The 20,953-nt window shown below is 42.8% G+C and overlaps 1 protein-coding gene across 7 annotated transcripts in view; it reads right to left on the reverse strand.

Annotated features, from left to right (window-relative positions):
* Positions 1–20,953, reverse strand: part of CHUK (component of inhibitor of nuclear factor kappa B kinase complex) — a 95,753-nt gene that overhangs the window by 41,538 nt on the left and 33,262 nt on the right. For all 7 annotated transcript variants that reach the window (XM_050960118.1, XM_050960115.1, XM_050960117.1 and 4 more), the window contains 8 exons: positions 17,531–17,619; positions 16,798–16,887; positions 16,518–16,642; positions 15,833–15,940; positions 12,924–13,059; positions 12,288–12,482; positions 2,348–2,450; positions 401–524 (listed from right to left, as the gene is read on the reverse strand). In XM_050960118.1, coding sequence (XP_050816075.1) covers positions 401–524; positions 2,348–2,450; positions 12,288–12,482; positions 12,924–13,059; positions 15,833–15,940; positions 16,518–16,642; positions 16,798–16,887; positions 17,531–17,619 — 970 coding nt within the window. The remainder of the gene's footprint in view (positions 1–400; positions 525–2,347; positions 2,451–12,287; positions 12,483–12,923; positions 13,060–15,832; positions 15,941–16,517; positions 16,643–16,797; positions 16,888–17,530; positions 17,620–20,953) is intronic.

Below are 20,953 nucleotides of genomic sequence, written 5' to 3' on the forward strand. Positions count from 1 at the left end.
GAAGAACACAAAGCACTCCTTCTGACCAAACAGTCCTGATCATGAGCCATTAGAATTCTCAATCTACACCTACTGCTAAAATGCATTTGCAAGAATAAAACTACAGCCACCATAAACCCAGACCAGCTGCAATAAGCAACACTAAAGAAACAGCCTCTAGCTTATTGATTTTTAAAGTTGAAGTTGCTTTTACTGATGTAAATAATATATAGAAGCACTGAATATTTAACAGATTAGGACAAGTTCTCATCTGGTTTACAATTTAAGTTTACGGACAAAAAGAACAAAGCACTTCAAAAGAGTAGGTATCCAAGAATCCTTTAATTCATAGAGCTTTCAGTTCAAACATCTTCCATGCACACATCTCTCTTCCTGGTCTACTGAATTTGCACCAACTTACATTGCAGCTCTCTGCCCTTGGAATAGCCGGCTGTAATCTTCTTTTAGCCCAGTCACATAGTGCACGGCTTCTGCCCAAACTTTACGCAGCTGTGAAATTGGCAACTGAATTTTGCTGTCCTGTACTGCACACAAGAGAAAAAGAAAACTGTATAAATGAAGTTTCCTGGAATATTTGTAAAAGGCTAACATTGCATTTCTGTACCACTGCCAGCATTATTTTTCACATTGCAAGACTTTTAGCTACAAAATAATCTATTTCAAGAGAATAATAAAGTAATGGGTAAAGATCCAGTCAGACTCATTAAAAAAATTACAAAACATCATCAGAATTAAGACATTTCTAACTCAGTCAAATGATCACTGATGTCTAATATACTCCTGACGGTGAGAACAGCTAGGCAGGGACACACGATTTTGATCTTTTGTCAGTCTCAGCTGGCCCATACTGGGCTCTGGAGTCAATGAATTTCCCTGCTTAGAGGTGTGCCCTGGAGAGTGCCTCCTCTATGGGCACACTCCCAAGTCTTTAGATAAGCTCAACCTCTTCACCTCCTTTGATGACTCAGGTACCAAGTCCTGTGTACAATGCCTCCTCTTTGGTACCAGTGACACCAATCTGCCTCTCAGTACCAATAACGCTGGAGATGCACTGCTAACTGATGCCAAGGCACCTGGACAAAGGTAGATGGTTCAGACAGACAATGTAGTACCAATCCCAGCAGCAGGTATGTAAGTCTGGATGCCCTGTTCTTGGAGTAGCACTTGAAGTCCTTACGAAGGCTACATTTGTCGCTCATGTGAGCCTCCCCCAAGCACTTAAGGGAACTGGGATGAGGGTCACTGTTAGGCAGTGCCTTACTACAAGGGTGGAAGGACTTGAAAACCAGTGAGCTTGGCATATCTCCAGTACTAGGGCTGGTACCCAGACTGGGTGCTAGATCCACAAAACCAACAAAGCCAGTTTGTTTTTTTTAAACTACATTAATATCCAACCTACACTAACTATACAGAAAAACTTACAAATGGGCACTATTTACATGCTTGACAAAAAGACTTGCAGAAGCAAGAAAAGGGAATGCCAACAACCATCATGGGCAGCAGGAAGGAACTGAGGAGGGTCAGAGTGGCACTGCCCCGTTTGTCTGTGTACCGCGCACAAGGCACAGAGGGCACTCGTGCTGCCTCAATGAGTACCATTGGGAGAAAACTCTTGACAATTGTGCCCTGGCGCACTCATACCCCTACAGGGGATGATGGACATGTGCAACCACACACAGAAGAACTGCTATGTGTCAGTCATATCCCGTGCACATCTATAGTGCTGTACACATAATTCCAGAAAAAACACTACATTTGAAGAACACTAATGTTGCACAGTTGAGCACTCAACAGTTACGAGATGCCAAAGTTAAGGTTGCATGTATAACCTTAGTCCTTGTGTGCATGCCACATAACAATACCCTCTATTACACCCCAAAGAGGAACAGGAGGGAAAAGAGGTTCTGGAATCTAATTCCATCCCCCCCACTCTCCCACTCATCTTAGTCAATAAGGCATAGGCAAAAGTGTCCACTCCCACCCAACTATGTTACCAAAGGCTGTAATGGAACACTTGGGGACTAAGAGGTGAGAGTTGGAGACGTGGTCAGGTAACAGGTCTTTTTCCTAATTTATATGATTGCATAGCAGTCTGCTCCCACAGGAACTGACACTACAGAGTTTTTGGCCACACCAGTTGTGGTTCTATTTGGATGAGATTTATTTACTGACAGTGGAGACGGACTGTGTTTCCTCAATGCTCAGGGGTTTTAATATAAATCTTTGAAGAGCTTGAAGAGAAAATATCTCAGACACTCTGTAGATGCAGATTTTTAAAGCAAGACAAATTTGGGTATTAAAGTAGTTGAAGGGCATTCAGGTTCACAGTCTATTGGAATACACTTACCAATGTAATTTACACAGTCAGACAGACTTCTGGAAGCAAAGGGTCCTTCATACACAGTTTTGCTTTTATCGAACAAATAAACCATGTAACTGTCCCAGCCTCTCTGGTGAGAGAAAGAAAGATTATAAACAAAGAATCCCAAACACAAACTGTCCTCAAAAGCACTTCATCACATCTCACCAATCCAACGGTTGAGTGCTATGCAATTTTTTGAACTAGTTAGAGGAGATGCTGATCTCAGATACAACCATCATTTTGCACACTGAGAGCTGATGAGGGCTCAGCACTTTGGTGAATCGAGCTATTCTATCTAGGTCCTTAAACAGGGACTAAGGATCTTAACATTAAGCACCTATTCTTTAAAATATTGGCCCCTGGCCTTGGAAGGATAAACACATGAAGCACAGCTTAGGTTCAGACCCCACACACAAGCCCAAGATTGGATTCTTTTGAACAGCAGCGTCCTTTAGGGCTGCATCTTTGCCCTCTCACACCCTGTCATTTTCCACAGCAGAAAGTATATAGGGCAGGGTGGCAGCAACCCATGCTCTATACCTTTGCCAATAAAAAATCCCATGAATAAGACTTCCATCACCAGGAATGTTGGGAAGATGTGGAATCTGTGTGGGTAACTCATCTCGAAGAACTACAATCACTGTAGGGCAAGTAACCATATTTTCTTCGAGTATTTGCCCACACCGGTTCCTCTCTTCATGATTAGCAATCAATCATCTGGAAGCCAGAAGGTGGGTGAGGGGACATCTACTTGAATAGTGATTGTAAGATTGCCCTACATCCACCTTGGAAGCTTGCACAAGAGAATACTGGGAGATAAAAGTGCAGACTGAATTCCATGCTACTGCTCTACAGTGTCTCCATTTCAGAAATATGTAAGGCAGGCCACAGAGACTTCCTGGGCACAGCTGCAGCGAGCTCTAACTTGTCCAAGTATGTCTTTATTGGCTAGGGGATAGCAGGTCTTGACACAGTTCAAGACCCACTTAGTCTCTGTGAAGATTCTGATTGAGCCTTAACCCTCTCAGAAGACACCATGAAAAGTCTAGTCATACATCTTTGGTTTGGTTCTGTTCAAATAAAAGAATAACATCCTAACATCAGGAGCGTGAATGGGACAAGTGAGGTTTCAGAAGGAAAACTAGAAAGTGAATAGATTGGTTGGTGTGACAGTTGGACACTAACTTAGGCAGACATATCAGGTGAGGAAGACTGTCCCTGAGGAAAATCATACATGGAGGCCTTGAGCTGAGAGCCTGAATGTCCCCTATCCTCCTAGCTGATATGATGGCTATCAAGAAGGCAGTGTTCACTAACAGATGGTAAAGAGAATGCACAGTCAGAAACTCAAACAGAGAGGGCTCATCCATCTGTCAGTACCGTGCTGAGGTTTGAGGGGGAAAACATGAGCCCCTTAAAATTTTTTGATGCCACAGGGCAGGGGTGGCCAAATTTACTGACCCTCCGAGCTTTATACGATAATTTTCAGAAGCTCAAGAGCTGCAAGACATGCACTATCTGCCCCGAAGGACACTGTATGCCAGGGTGCGGGGCTTCTGCCCCAATACCCCGTGAAGCTAAAGCCCAGAATCCCTCTTCCACAAGGCAGAAGCCCCTAGCCCCACCACCCCACCCAAGACAAAGCCCCGAGCTTCCTCCCCACCAGTCTGATAGATGAAGAATGGACAGGGAGAGGGGTGGCTCTGCAAGCCGTGCTTCAACTGTAAAAGAGCCACATGCAGCTCACAAGCTGCGGTTTGGCCATATCTGCCATAGGGCATGAGAAAATAGTGTGACCTTGAATATGGGGATGACTAACAGATATCACCGCTAGGTGTAGCTATACCAAGCTTAACAAAGAGTAAATAATCCAAAAGAAAAGGTTATTCACCTTGTGCAGTAACTGAGGTTCTTTGAGATGTGTCCCCATGCGTGCTCCACTTCAGGTGGTGGTGCGTCCTGGCACCGTCGATCGGAGTTTTTGCTAGCAATGTCTGGTTGGGGCATGTGTGCACAGTAGCTGTCTCGTGGTGGTGCTGACGCCTCTTCTGACATGCACACGCCTCAAACCCCTCAGTTCCTTCTCTACTATGGAGCAGCTGATTGTTACTCCAAAGTAGCGGGGAGGAGGATGGGTAATGGAGCACCCACAGGGACACACATCTCAAAGAACCTCAGTTACTGCACAAGGTGAGTAACCTCTTCTTCATCCAGTGGTGTCCTGTGGGTGCTCCACTTCAGGTGAACGTAGAGCAGTGCCCACATGCGGATGGAAGGGGCTTTGGAGTTGATTGTGTAGCTGCTGCTAGGACTGTGCAGCCTAATTTAGCATCTGTGCTCGAGCAAAGTGTGATTGCGTAACAATTGGTGAAAGCGTGGATGCCCATGACATACGCAGAGCAGCTTACAAGGATGGGCCCATTGTGCAGAAATGCTGTAGAAGCTGCTACAGCCCTTGTCGAGTGTGTTCTGATGCGCTTTGCAGCTTCAGTGTTACGTAAGGATTTGCACAAATGGATGTAGTTTGATATCCACTTCGATAGTCTCGTGTTGATATAGCTGTGCCTTTCGACCTTTCCTTTGTTATTATGAACAGTCGGGGGGACTTATGAAAGGTCTTTGTCCTGTCTAGGTAAAAGGCCATGGCACGGCATACATCATGTGTGTGTAATGCTGCCTCTTGTGGGTTGCTGTATGGTTTAGGGTGGAAAGTGAGTAGGGAATTGGCTGGTTAAAGTGGAATGAGAATGATATTTTGGGCATAAATTTTGGGTGAGTCCTCAGTGTCACTTTTTCCTTGTCGAACACTGTGTATGGGGGGCATGAGCCATGAGTGCCCAATCTTGCTCACTCATCGTGCCGATGTGATGAATATTAAGAATGTTACTTTCATTGATAAATGGAGCACAAAACAAGATGCTAAGGGTTCAAATGGTTTTCTAGTTAAGGATTTGAGCACTAGGTTTACTACATGCCAGAGAGAGTTCACAGAAGTCCGGGTACATGTTTTGTAGCCTCGTTACGAATCTCTTTGTAATCAGGTGGGCGAACACTGAGGTCCCTTCTACCTGCTGGTGAAAGGTGGTTATTGCCACAAGGTAGACTTTGATCAAGTTTGTAGCCAGTCCTGATTTCTTTAACAATAGTAGGTACTCCAGGATCAATGGGAGTGGGCCTGGTTTGCTGATATTTGTTTGTTTTGGCACCAAATGGAAAATCTCTTCCATTTTTGGAGATAAGTACGTCGTGTATTTTGTTTCCTGCTATTAACCAGTATTATTTGTACTTGATCCGAACAGGTTAATTCGTCCCCTTGGAGCCATGAAGGAGCCTCACACTCAGGAGAAATTTCCCTTGATCGGGACGGAGGACTTGTCTGTTGTCCTGCGAGAGGAGATTGTGTTGTCGAGAGATATTGAATGTAGTGCATATCACCATGTGATTCAGGTAAGTGAACCAAGTCTGTCTGGGCCATGTTGGCACTATGAGGAATATTTTGGCCCTGTTGGTTCGTATTTTGTGTATGACTCTGGAGATTAGAGGAATTGGAGGGAAAGCATATAGGAGCAGGGCATTCCATTTTATCAGGAACACATCTCTCAATGATTGCATGCTCTGTCCTGTTCGTGAGCAGAATCCTGGGCACTTCTTGTTTGCTCATGTGACAAATAGGTATATGGATGGATTTCTCCACCTCCAAAAGATGTGTTGTGTTATTTCATCCAGTTCCCATTTGTGCTCTGGTGAGAACTGTCTGCTTAGTATGTCCGCCATTATATTCAGGCAGCCTGCTAGATATGAAGCTGTTATAGTGATATTGTGCTTTTTGCACCAGTTCCATAACTTTAGAGCTTCCACACATAACGAAGGGGATCACCCTGGCAGTTAATAAAGAATATGCATGCAATGTTTTCTGTTAACGTTCTGTTTCTTATTAGAGGAAAGAAGTGGTAGCATGCACTGCAGACCGCACATAGTTCTTGTAGGTTTATGTAAAGGTGCGTCTTTGCTGGTGACCATTTGCCCTGGGCACTATATTGTTTCAGGTGGGGCCCGCCATCCAATCAGGGAGGCGTCTGTTGTGATTTGAACTGATGGTGTTTCCTGTTGGAAAGGTAGGCCTGAGCACACATTTGATGGGTTTGTCCACCAGTGCAGTGACTGAATCACCTCTGCGGTGAGAGTGTGATTCTCTTGTTTAGGCTGTGCCTCTGTGGTACGTAGACTGTATTTAGCCATGTTTGTAGGCACTGTATGTGTAGCCTGACGTGCTTGCCACTGCATATGTAGCCTGGCATACTGGGACGTGCACTAGTAGGTGTAAGCAGGTGCATGCATGCACTCATGGGCTGTGTGAGACCACTGATGTAAAGGAGGTCATCTTTGTAAAGCGGAGCTCTGGAAGGGATGCTCTGGCCGTGAGTGAATCCAGGCGAGCATCTATGAATTCCAGTTGTTGTACTGGAGTGAGAGTGATTTCTTTCCATTGATTTGTAGCCCCAGGGAGTGGAAGAGGGAGATGGTTAGTTGAACACCTCTTTCTGTTCTGTCTTTGTGGAGCCCTTGATTAGGCAGTCGTTTAAGTAAGGGAACAGGAGTATCCCTTGTCTGCGTAAGTGCACTGCTACTACCGCCAGTGTTTTGGTGAACACTCTTGGTGCTGTCTACAGGCTGAATGGAAGGACTCTGTATTGGAAGTGTTCTTGTCCTACTGTGAACTTAAAGACGCTTCATAATGAAGAGCCAGGTGGATTTTAATGTGAAAGTATGCATCTTGTAGGTCAAGGGCTGTGAATCAGTCACTTTCTTCAGGTGTAGGGATGATTGAGTTCAGGCTGACCATTTTGAATCTGTGGGCACGGAAAATTTGTTGTTTTCTCTCAGGTATCCACCCCCTATATTTCTTTTGAGCCAGAAAGTAATGGGAATAAAATCTCTTCCCAGTGTGTTGTGTTAGGACTAGTTCCACCATCCCTATTTGCAGAAGGTGATGCACTTCTTGTTTCAACAGATGCTCGTGGGAAGGGATATCTGATAGCAAACCCGAGCACAAGCCTCCTTTGGAAGAGAACTGTTTGCACATGGCATTAAGGCTCATCACAGAAAGATCCACCTATGAGAGCCCCCATTTCTGAAAGACTTCCAGGAGGGCCTTAGTTTTAAGAGACCATCTGTGGCTCCCCCCAAGATGTCCCTGCTGAGGCAGACAATCTCTTGGAAACCCAAGAGATGAAGGACCATGATTCTTGAGGCACCAGTGCGAGTCACGTAGCTTCCTGACAAAGAGGAAAGGATCTGGCTCCCCCTTGCTGATTTACACAATGCATTGCTGTGGTGTTGTCTGCAAGCACATGTATCGTCAGATCCTTGACTGGGGCAGGAAGGCTTTGTAAGCCAATCTGATAGCTCTGAGTTCCAGGGTGCTTATGTGCAGAACAGCCTGTAGAGGGGCCAATGTCCCTGAGTTTTCAGACAGTCTGCATGTGCTCCCCACCCGGCAATGGAGGCATCCATGATCAATCTTTATTGGCAGTGTGAAAAGGCTATTCTTCTGCCTACTTGATTTGGAAGAGATCTTCTAAAAACATTAAAATGTTTTACTGGCACACGAATCCTTAAATTAGAGTGAATAAATGAAGACTCGGCACACTACTGCTGAAAGGTTGCTGACCCCTGATGTAATATATAACTGACATACTGTGTGTGTCTACTATTGAATTTTACACCTGAGGAAGAAAGGATTTGAGAGTCAAATAGCTGTGAGTTAATAAGTTATGTGTAATACAGATTCTTATTGGTTCCAAAGCCCTCGAATGAAAAGGTTGTTTGAGATGTGCTCCCCAAAACTCATTTTGGAAGCATCTGTCATAACTATTACACAGGAGGAGGAGCAGGGTTGAAAAATCTCCTTTGAGAACATACTCTGGTTTTAGCCACCACATTAGGGATTAACTGAATTGTTCTCAGAATATTGAGCATCTTTAGCATGTTGTCTGTAGCACATCTGAAATATTTTGAAACCCAAGGATGAAGTGGCTTCATCTTGAGTCTGGTATATGGTGCCACATATGTCATTGAGACCATAAGACCTAGTAAAGTCAAAAAGTATATTAGTTTTAGAGAGGGCTCCCAAAAGTAATTTCAAGATAGTCGTTTGTAGTTTCAAAAACCTCTCTTCTAAGAGGACAGCCCTTTCTTTTCTGGACTTTAGAACTGCACCAATGAATGGGACCTTCTGGAATGGAGACAGTAGAGTCTTCTGTCTGTTAGAAGGCCCAGCGTTTTGAAGAGAGAACAAGTGACTTGAATTGCTCTTCTCAATTCCTCCTGGGAGTGATATTTCAGCAGTCAATAGTCTAACCATAGGGAGACAAAAATTCATTGTCTCCTTAGGTAAGCTGCTAGTAGAACAGGCATTTGGTAAAAACTCTGGGTGCAGTGGGGAGGCCAAAATACAGAACTCTGAACTCAAAGCAGTCTTGACCAAGCACAGAACAAAGATATTTGCAATGAGTATCTTATAGAAATAAGAAAGCATGCATCTAAAACTGAGAGCAGCAAACCAAGTTAGAGTGGACAGGGAAGGAAGAATCAATGGCAGGGGTAGCATTCTGAACTGAAACTTTCTGATAGATTTGTTTAGAGCTCTGAGGTCCAGAATTGATCTGAGAGCTCCATTTTTCTTTGGGATCAGAAAGTAACAGAGAAGAACCCCATGTTTCTGTACGGTAATGGGGCCGCCTCTATAGCTCCACCTTGCAATACAGAGCGTGAACTTCTGTTCTTAATATCATCTTATAAGAAGGATATCTGAAAAAGGAGGGAAAGAGAGGGTTGTAGGGAGAAAGGGATTCAAACAGGATAGTATAACACCCCCTTACTGTTTCTAAACCCTCTCTCTCTCTCTCTCAGAGGTGACAGCTGATCATGCACTGTAGAAATGGTATGACCAATCTCCAAAAACATGGGTTGTGCTTTCTCAAACTGGTTCAAAGCTCTCAATTTCTATGTCAAACCTGAGGCCTGACATGGGGCAATGAAGATGCAGCTGAAGAATTCTTTGTCCTCATCCCAGGTTTAAAGGATTTTCTTCTTTCTTGGGATTGAGAAGATGATTGGTGCTGCTAAGCTGCCTCCTTTGTGTATAGTATGAAGAGGACACTACTGCTTATGGTATCCCAACACAGGCATAGGTGGTTTCCTTCTAAACCAGTGGTTTTCAATCTGTGGACGCTTAGGGGTCAGAACAGTGGTTTTCAACCCGTACTCCTCAGACCCCTATGTCTAAGATTTCCAAAGAGGTCCATATCTCCCTTCAAAAATTTTCAGGGGTCCACAAATGAAAAAAGGTTGAAAACTACTTTTCTAAACAAATGCAGTAAGTCAAGAGACCTAGTTGTGGAATGTCTCATCTTTTCCAACACTTCATCAGTTTTAGCCTGAATAATCCACCCCCTTCAGAGGGAAGATCCTCTATCTTTGATTTCATTTCCATAAGTTTAAATGATGATCTTAACCATGCGTGTCTACAGAGAGCTACTGCTGATTCAACTGATTGTGAGGCAGTATCTGAAACATCAAATGATCTCCTGAAGACATACTTGGCAATGTTTTGACCCTCTTTGACAAGAGCTACCATTAATTTTCTCTGATCCTCTGGAAGAGTTTTAGTGATGTTCAAAGTCTTTTCCTACAGGTGAAATTAACCTCTGGCCACCTCTGCTTGAAAAGAATAATTTTCTTCCTAAGGAGTACAACTTTTCCCCTTCTCTTTCACAGGGAGTAAAGTGTGGATGATCTGATCTGGTTCTTTGTACTGGGTAAACATGAAAACAAGAGAACCCTTCATATGGAACCTAGCAGAATTTGTCAGCCTTTTTTGAAATTGGTTGACAAGAGGAAGTATTGGGACATATAGTTTTGCTGATTATTAAAGTCCCTCCAGTATTGGCAAAAGAGTTATTTTTAGCAGAAGAACTCAATGTCAAACATTAGGTGGGTGGCTTCTTCCAAAACTACTAATGACAAATTTATGTTAACACCATCCTATCCAATAGTTCATGAAATTGAACAAAATCTGTAGATTCAGATGGAGGCTGCTCAGGAGTCAGATCTTCTTGCATAATACAGATAAGCAGGAGTTGGCCAACAGGGGCAAGGCATCCACTGTGACATGTGCCAGTCTTGCCAATTACCCCATACTAGTACCACAGGAGACCCAGCTATATAGAATGACTTGAGATGTCCATTAGAGGAGGAAAGCTCTGTTTCAGAGAAACTGATGATTATTAGATGCTATCATCAGATCTGGCTCCTACCCTGATCCAATAGTGAAACAGTAGGAGATATGACCGAAGTTAGGATCTGGAGAATGGATACAGTCTTTCTTGGAGAGGCAGTTGGAGTCTTAGATGGGGAGAGTACAGTCTCTGGAGATCTATCATGTTCAAGCTCCCATCTTGGTCTCTTGTTCAGAGAAAAATGATATGTAGCCAGATCAGTCTATGTTAAGGATCTATGTGAACCTGCACTGAAGGATCCTTCTTAGTTGAAGCACTAGGTTCTGTTGGTCTCTTTTTCAGATCCATTCCCTTAGAATGATCCATAGTTGTTATATCTTTAGGTCTTGGATCCATGCTGAGTTCTGAATGGCCCAAAGAACCACGTGAGATCTGCTTCAGTCTGGCCTCTCTTTTCCTCTTAACTGAAGTGCTTGGTTGAGGCAATTTCTCCTGAGCTTTATGATCTTTAGCTAGAACGAGCTCTGATGGAAGTTGTAATATCTTTGGAGTTAGATCAGAAGATTTGGCTGCTGCAAGCTCAAATCGACTTGGAAGCAAAGTTTGGTCCCAAAACCAGAGCCTCAACTACTGAAGCCTTCTTGGCTCGAGAAGTACTATGAGTCAATTCAGGTCTCCTAGCCTTCCACTCAGATCTTCTAGCTATATCTGATCCTGGAGATTTGGCTGACAAGCCTCGTGTAACAAAAGGGCCTGAAATCCTTTCAGTCTCTATGGGCCTGAGGAGTAAATGTGCTGCAAATAGCACAATATGAAGGAGAACACTTCGCTCCTAAACATTTTGGTATTGGACTTTTTTTTTTTTGAGATGTAGGAAGACTACTGGGCACGACACACACCTTTTAAATCCATGCTTTTCCACAGTTAGATCCACCATGATGTCAGTACCAGGTAAAAATTTAATTCTCAATATTCTACTTAAACTACCTTATCCTAAAATTAACTCAGTCTAAAAACTATTAACATTAGCTAATCTAGAAAACAGAAAGCTATTTATTGCTATAGATCCTTGCAATCCGGAGAAGTCCATGTCCTTTTGCTGCGGCAGCTGGAAGGAACTGAGGTGACAGCTGGTGCCATGCCCCCCTTTCGTAGCTATGGCCTCAAACCATGCTCGGATGCTGAGGTGTGGGGCGCATGAGCACTCAGACACTACCAGAAGGTTCACTCATCCAAGATGCACTGGTTGGCGCATTCCCAAGAGTGGGAATACTGCAGAGGACACTAGATGAAGAACAAGGACATTATGATGTTTTATCTTGTAGCCACAGGCGATAAAAAGGACCCGAGTGCAGTTTGCGGCTGCCACCCCCCTCATTCCCTGTTTCAAGAAGCGTACAGGCACAGCCCCAGCAGACACTGATATTCAAGAGAATGTGATCTCATGCACATGGGGCACACGTGCACCAAGAGTGGGATTCTGTATGGCCACTCACTTGACTTCACATTAAATCTGTAAATGAAGGGGTGCTAGAATTTATCTAACCACTAACTAAACTGAAAGACCACAGCTTAAGCTACAATCTCCACTGTGGTGAAATGAAAGCAATTAATTTTCCTTGAGATTTTCAATGTGAAAACTTAAAACAGATATAACAACTGGAGTAAAATGGAAATAATCTTACCACACCATCAATAACACATTGGGAAGCAGGTTTCCGAGGGTCCAGGGAAATTCCCATCTCCAAAAGCAACTCTTGATTTCCAGTACTTATTCCAGTATCAAGCTCAATACGAGACTGAAGTGAATGAAGACTTTCCTCAGGATGCAAGAGAAAAGAAACAATCTTGGCAGAAGTCATATTTAGGATGTGTACTATCTGTAAAACCAAGAATAAAGTCATCTTCATTTACAGTAGTCATTTCTTTCAAGAGACAAATAGCACTAAGGTGTCAGGCTAAATGATACGTTGTCCTGGAAAGAAGATGTGCTCATGTACAGATAATTAAAAGTTAGGCTGATTAGATAAACTGAGTTTTAATTACTGTCAACAGTGCATCCTTAAGACATGGCACATACTGGTCTGAGGCCACCCTTATGCTTCCAAAATAAGGGTGAAAAAGAGTCACATTACTACTAATATTCTTGCCTTCAGATATGAACTGGATTAAGGCACAAGTGTTTTCTCTCTGAGGAGAGGAAGAATGCTACTCCTGACACTCAATTTGTAGGGTGCAAGGATTTCTACTCAATTAGCACGTTCATTGTCCACTGAGAGGTCTTCACCATCAGTAGTTAGATAACACCTTTAAAAACGCACCTTCAAATTCAGTATATAATCCATTAACAGGAAACATCTCGGTCGATTGGTTTCTGTGTCTATACCTCCACCCCTCTGTTGTGGATCCCAATTCAGCATCAGTTGTAACCAACTCTCCACTGGTTCTACAATTATACTAAACAAAACAAAAACAAACCATACATTGACGTGTAATACAAATGAAAAAGACACGCATTCTATAACAAAGAGTCCAGTTAATTCAAATGTGTTTTCTACCAGTACTAGAAAAAAATACTAAGAGACAAAAAACCCAATGACTTCAATGAGACCAGGATTTCACCTAAAGTATGTATCCTCTATTTTATTTCCCTCTAATAAAGTAGTTACACTTATTCAATGCAAGAAAATTACTACTACAACATTAAGGTCAAACAATTACACCTTAGGCAAGGCAAAAGTTAAGGTTTCAACAATAACAGCTTGGCCACATTGCAAATCCAGTACAGTGTACAGTTTACACATTTTACATGAAACTGTAATAGAAAGCTACATATGAAACAAGAAATCAGAAAAACAAGGCAGCAGAAGTAATGTTGCTTCTGGAACATTAACTCCTGCATCTCCTGACTTTTGAAACCACCCCTCTTTAATGCAGTCTCTGTAAATTTAAACTTTTTTAAAGGTTAAAAGAAAAATAAATTGGCCTGTGCTTAATCTGTGCATTTTAAATGGTCCCAGTCAGCCTTAGGTGTTCACAGCATAAAGAGAAAAATGGAGAGAAGTGAGTATGCCTTTGCTGCTGCTCTTGGCAAGTAGACAGTCCTATCCTAGGCCCCCAATTCCAAATGGACCCAAGAGAAATGAAGATTACTCACCTGATACAGACATTTGAGATTAACTCTATACATTCCCACTCTTGGGATGTGCTGTAGTGCAGCTCTAACAGTGGAACATTCCATAGCAGTGCCTACAGGAGAGCTCTCACATCCCTCGCTTCTCCTCACTGTTGCTGTATGTTCTGAGGGAGGGGCAATGAAAGGGAGCATGGCACTCCAGTCACCTCAGTTCCTTCTGCTAATTCCTCAAGTCAGATTATTATTAGGACCCCAAGAAAGAGTGGCAGGGAATGTGAATGTGCAGAGTCCATCTCAAAGAGCCCTGGTTACAGATGAGTAACTTGAATTTCTTCTTCGAGAGGCCCCTGACATTCCCACTCTTGGGATAGTTTTTTATGAAATACTGTCTTCTGCAGAAGATGGGACAGAGTCCCAATTAAACAGCGACTGGAGTACTGCCCTACTGACGTGCTTTTCAGATCTGAATGCTAAATAAGTAACGTTTAATGAATGTATTTATAGAGGTTCACTTTGTAGGTCTGCAGACTTCAGTAATGGGAATATGTCTAAGGCTGTCTTCATCCCAGTGGCATGTGCCCATACCTTTACAAGAAGAGGGACATGGGTTAGTTTGTAGCTCTCTTCAATGCACAGTGTAATCCATGTAGACAAGCACTGAAATTAAATCCCCTAAATGCACATGAAATCTGAGAAAGAACATCTGCAGACAAACTGATTGGTTAAGAGAGAAATCAGTTACCACCTTGGGCAAGAATTTAGGATGTGGACTGAGGACCAACTTTGTCCTTACAGAAAACTGTGGATGTGCCATCAGCCTTGCAGTTCATTTACCCTTCTGGCCAATATTATTGCTATAAGGAATGCTGCCTTGATTAATAGATGAAGCAGTGAGCACTAATTTATCAGCTCAAAGGGTCATCTCATAAGTTGAGTAATAAGTTAAGGCCCCATGATGGCAAGTAGGTTGTACATTCACACCTGTCAAACCTCTCAATCAAGTCATGGGTAAATATGGTTCTGTTGTCTTCTAATACGTGGTAGGCTGAAATGGGTGCTAAACAGACTTTAAGAGAGGATACAGATGCTAGATAGTATCAGGTGCAGTAAGCAGGGACTGATTTGATGCAGACAATGAAGATCCAACCCCCAGAAGACAAATTTTACCCACTTGAGGTCATAGCACTTATGAGTAGATTGCTTCAGAAGTTTAGCATGATGTGTTGCACATCTGACAAACAAGATTTCCCCAGATCAGGGGGAACAGACCATGCTGCTAAGTATAAGGACTGCAGCTATGGGTGCAAGATCTGGGCATCCTGCTGAGATAACAGATCTGTGGTCATAGGAAGAGAACAGTATACTCCCTTGGAGAGATGAAGGAGGACTGGAAACCACTGCCATCTTGCTCATGTTAGAACAACCAGAATTACAAGGGCATTGTCTGCCTTATCTTCCATACTACTTTTTGGATTTGAAAAATGGACAAAAGGTGTAGAGGATACATATTTCCTAGTAGAACAGGAACACATCTGAAATGGAAAGCTTACTAACTGTAAGCTAACTAACTGGTAGGGAAGGTTGCTGACAGTCGCAGATACTATGAATGTTCCAAGTCACAAGGTGGTTGACAGGGACTAATCGCAACCAGTGCCCTTCTCTCTTATATCCCCTTGCAGAAGAGCATGACAAGACTCAAGCCACATACACTCTGGGTGGATACTTCTGGTCACAAGACTGAACTCTGGCACAGGAGGTGCACACGCACCACCAGTAGTGGAACGTGCACACGGACAACTACTCTAAGGAGAGCCACAATACTCCAGTAATCCCCCTTTTCATTCATAAACCATAAGAACCTTCAATGTTTTTGGATAAAGGGCTAGACAACTGCTAGATAGTTTTATTGTGTTGCAAAACACATTAACCAATGGAAATCTGCTGCAATTTTCATATTTTTGATTTTAATAAAATTGTGGCCATTTTCTCACAAAACTACCTGAAATAACAAATCTGGTCATATGCACTATTGGCTCTTAATGGTTTAAAAGAAAACTCAGAGATTAATGTGCATAAAACTATAAACATACTTACCTACAAAGACTGTTAGGCTGTGGCAAATGGGTACTAAATCGAACCTCCCCAGTCATCTCTTCAAAAGCAAAGATGTGCTTTGGATCCTTTTTCTTGATTTTTTCATGCCTATAAAATAAAATTCTCTGTGGACAAACAGACTTTATGTACTCTTATTTTACTTACTCTAGTTCATTGGTCTCCAACCTTTTTACACCCAAAATCACTTTTTGAATCTAAGGGCAACCCAGGATCTATCCCGCCCCTTCTCCAAAGTCTCTGCTCTCTCCGTCGCTCACTCTCCCCCACCCTCACCCACTTTAACTGTGCTGGGGCAGGGGGGTGGGGATCGGGAGGGGGTGCGGGCTCTGGGCTGGGGCCAAGGGATTCGCAGTGTGGGAGGCGGCTCTGGGCTGAGCCTGGGGCAGGGGGTTGGGGTGCAGGAGGGGGTGAGGAGTGCAAGATCTAGGAGGGAGTTTGGGTGCAGGAGGCGGCTCCGGGCTGGGGCAGAGAACTGGGGTGCAGGAGGGGGTACAGGGTGATGCGTCTGGGAGAAGGTTGGGGTGCAGGATGGGGTTTGGGGTGTTGGCTTCCGGAATCATGATCAACCGGTTGGTGACCACTGCTCTAGTTCATAGAGTCACCTCCCCACAAAAAGAGCAACTCTATCAAACTCAGGCACCCTCTCTCACAGCAAATGTCTTACCAGGTAAATGGCTGTAGATTGTGTAAAAAGGGTCTAAATCCTGCAATACACTCAAACACCATTGTTCCAAAGCTCCAATAATCTACAGTAACAGTGTAGGACTTACTCTCAAAGAGTTCTGGGGCCTAAAAAACAATAATATACTATTGTTAAAATGACAAAACTCCAGAAAATGTATTTTTTTCTATTTCTGGAAAATATATGATTTGAGGAACATGTGTAAGTAGAACTGTATTAAGTTATGCCAAAGTAAATTGTAAAACACAAAAAAATTACTTACCAAATATTGTAAGGTCCCAACAAATGATGTACATAAGCTTCCCTGATCCAGATCCTTGGCATATCCCAAATCTATTATTTTGTGAATTATCTGTCAACATCCAAGACAAATGTTTGATAAAGCATGATGAAAAGGGTAAATTCAAAGTAAAATGTACAGAGTCAAACCCAGGGTTGGGCAACCATGGGGTTTGGGGGGACAAATCCATGAACAAGATTTAAAACAAAACATAAAATGCTACACAGAGCTGTTCAGCCATGTAAGCCAAACTCATTCATTTACATCAATGTACACACAATTCATTATTGTCCTGAAACTAGTTGAATTGAGCTTGAAAAGAAAAGTAAACAGAAAAATAGCAAATCAAGAATACCCCTTTTACTAAAAAACATATCCAGCTGAGCACAAGGACAATCTTGATGTGTACCCTGCAGAAATCCAAAACATGTGCCAGGATACAATCAATGTCACATTGCTGATACTCGTAGGAAGCAGAAACACTGGATTTAAACAAACAGAATTCGCAATACTGTATTAAGAAGGAATATGAACTTTATTAAAATCATGGTTTTCTTTTGCATAAGCATCATTCAGTGGGATCCAGTGCTATACTCAGTAAGAAAGCAATAGCATTCTTCATTTCAATTAGTCAAGACAAAATTGTTACATGACTTCCAGATCTGATATTTGGGACACGTAAGGTGATATTCTTTAGCACAGTTGTATGACTTACCTTTCCACCATCATCCTGGAGAACAATATTTTCAGGCTTTAGATCTCTGTGTATAATTCTGTTTTCATGCAAATACTGGATACCAGACCCTGAATAAAATCAAGTATTTGACAAACAGAAACAGCACCAGTACAAATCAAGTTATAAGAATTTCTAACACCTCTATATGATTTCCTAGCCAAAAAAGAATTAATAAAGTCAAGGTCTATGTATTTCTCTTTAAAAACAAGAATGGTTTAAAATATAATAAAATTTTGTAATTAGCAAATTTACACTTAGGGCTCCAATACTAACCTTCATTTCTGTAACCTCCCGAACCCCATTAATAAATCAGAGAACCCTTTACCGTACCAAGTGCCAGCTGCTTTTCCATGATAGGCTACCAACCACCTGGCCTATCGATAGCCTAGTGAAGCACCTCATACAGACGAAGTTGTCCTCCTCCAGCCCACTTTCCTACTGCAGTACACAAGCAGCATGCTATATTTTACCTGCCACACGAGGTTCCTCACCTACCATTTCACTAGAGCAGACCACCCAGGCTAGTTCCCCCACTGTGCCAAAACAACCTGGGAATTCCACAGTATCTTCTATTCTCATCTTTCCAAGAGGTGAAGGGTCAATCCTTCATGACATAATATATAAATCTACCTTTATTTCACTCACTCAGCACGAAGAGGCCTCAGCCCTCCAAGTACTACATACATCTGAATTGGGGCCATATTTCTACCCTTTCCATGTGGAAGGAAGATGAGAGCTAGTAAGTGCAGCCTGGAGACCTCCATATGCCTTAGGCAGCACATCACTGCCTTATTCTGGCTTATACTCTTCCTTTAGGTCAGTCCTCAAGTTAGGTGACACACAAGGGTGTCAAATTCACCCTAGATATCTCCCTCTAGCTCAGTTAGCTTAGCCCTGGTCTATACTATAAGGTTAGGTCGAATTTAGCTGCGTTGGGTCGATTTTATAATGAATGCGTCTATACAAGCAACCCTGTTCCATCGACCCTAAAAGGCTCTTAACCTCAACTTCTGTACTCCTCCCCGGCAAGGGGAGTAGCGGTAAAATCAACCTTGCTGGGTCGAATTTGGGATCATGTGGATATAAATCAACGTTATTGGCCTTCAGAAGCTATCCCAGAGTGCTCCAATGTGGCCGCTCTGGACAGCACTTTCAACTCCAATGCAGTAGCCAGGTACAGAGGAAAAGCACCAGGAATTTCATTTCCTGTTTGGTCAGCATGGCGAGCTCAGCAGCACAGATGACCATGAAGTCCCCCTAGAATGGCAAACAAGCTCCATAGAGACAATGGATCTGATTGCTCTATGGGGAGAAGAATCTGTGCAGGCAGAACTCTGATCAAAAAGAAGAAATGCTAATATATATGCCAAAATCGCACAGGGCATGATGGACAGAGGCTACAACAGGGACACACTGCAGTGCCACGTGAAAGTCTAGGAGCTCAGGCAAGCCTACCAAAAGACAAAGGAGGGAAACGGTCGCTCTGGGTCAGAGCACCATACATGCCACTTCTATGATCAGCTACATGGCATTCTAGGGGCGGACCCTACCACTACCCCAGCACTGTCTGTGGACATCTGCACGGGGGGAAGTCTCACACAACACCGAAGAGCAACTTAATTTTCTTCAGGAATTTGTTTAACTCTCTTAGATCTAAAATAGATCTAACAGATCCTGAGAACTCCTTTGGCTTTGGGGATCAGGAAATACCCTCTGAGGCCTAGTGGAACTTCCTCTGTGGCCCCGATTGAAGAGGCAATCAGATTTCCTAATGAAGGATGATCTTGTCAGAGCCGTCACTGAAGAAAGATAGGGAGGGAGGCGAGGGGTATAAATGAACCAGAGGGAATATTCCTGTTCTACCATGCTTAAGACCCACTGATCTGATGTTATTTGGGCCCATGGTCTTAGAAAATGGGATAATCAGTTGGAAAACAAAGGGCAGGAAATAGAGGTAACTACAGACACTAGTGTACTGTCCTCAACAAACCCATCAAAATGCCTGTTTGAACGCAGCAGATGGAAAGCATGAGCCCACTAATGCTGAAGAGGAGGATGGTAGAGACTGCCCCGTATAATTCCTGCCCTTTCTCCTTGGCGAATCTTGAGACTGAGGAGGAAAACCATGGAGTCTGTATGGCTGTTGAGGACCAAAATGTGTCCTTTCTTTCACCATAATATAGATCCCTGGAATCCTTTAAGCTACAGAGCCCATTGGCCATCTTATCTTAAGACAAACAGGGACCTTTGAAAGGGAGGTCCACGATGGTCTGCTGGACTTCTGGCGGAATCCTGGAGGACTGTAACCATGAATATCTTCTCACTGTAACAGCCCACACCGTGATTTGAGCCACCACATCTGCACTGCACATGACGTCCTGGAGAACAGTTCTGGCAATCAACTTGCCATCATCTACTATTACTGCAAACTCCTGCATACAGTCCGCTGGCAGATTATAAAATTTAAAGATGTTGTTTTCCTAAAGGGTGGAGTAAGAGCAGCTCAGAAGTGCCTGTTGATTTGATTCCTGAGCTGAAGATTCCCTGTGGAATAAAGTTTGCATCCAAACAAGTCCAGTTCCTTTGCATCTTTTTGCCTGTCAGTGTTGATGCCTGGTACACAACTCTCCGGTTTATTAGCAGCTGTCACCAACAAGGAACCCAGGGGAGGATGGGAATACAAATATTTATATCCCTTAGAGGGGATACAGTATTTCCTTTCAGCACACTTTGCTGTGCGGGGTAAGGAGGATAGTGTCTGCCATAACACCTTGACAGATTGGCAGGACCACTTTGCTGATACCAAGACATCCAACACTCAGGGGAGCTTAAACCTCTTGGAGATGTGACATTTGTCACTGATAAGGGACTCCCCCAAACACTTTAAACAGGCTGGATGTGGATCACTAACTGGCATGGGTTTAGTGCACCTGTGGCAGGACTTAAACCCCAGTGAGCATAGCATCATTCTGGTACCAAGCCAGTTATCTAAAAAGAAACTTAGTCTAGCCTTAAGTCTTTGGACTATCAGTATAACTAGTAGGGCTGTCAATTTTTTTGAGTTAATTGTGTGAGTTAACTGTGATTAATAATTATTAATCATTTTAATTGCACTGTTTAATAAATTTCAATCGATATCCTAATGTTTACAATTTTGGGATTTTTTCTACATTTTCAAATATATTGATTTCAAGTACAATACAGAATACACAGTGTACAGTGTTCACTTTATATTATTTTTATTACAAATATTTGTACTGTAAAAATGATAAACAAAAACCTTTGTAAGTTGCACATTCACAATACAGATTGCACTACAGTACTTGTATGAGATGAATTGAAAAATACTATTTTTTGTTACATAACTGCACTCAAAAATAAAACAATGTAAAACTTTAGAGC

The sequence above is a fragment of the Gopherus flavomarginatus genome, chromosome 6 (genome assembly GCF_025201925.1).
Source record: "Gopherus flavomarginatus isolate rGopFla2 chromosome 6, rGopFla2.mat.asm, whole genome shotgun sequence".
Taxonomy (NCBI): domain Eukaryota; kingdom Metazoa; phylum Chordata; order Testudines; family Testudinidae; genus Gopherus; species Gopherus flavomarginatus.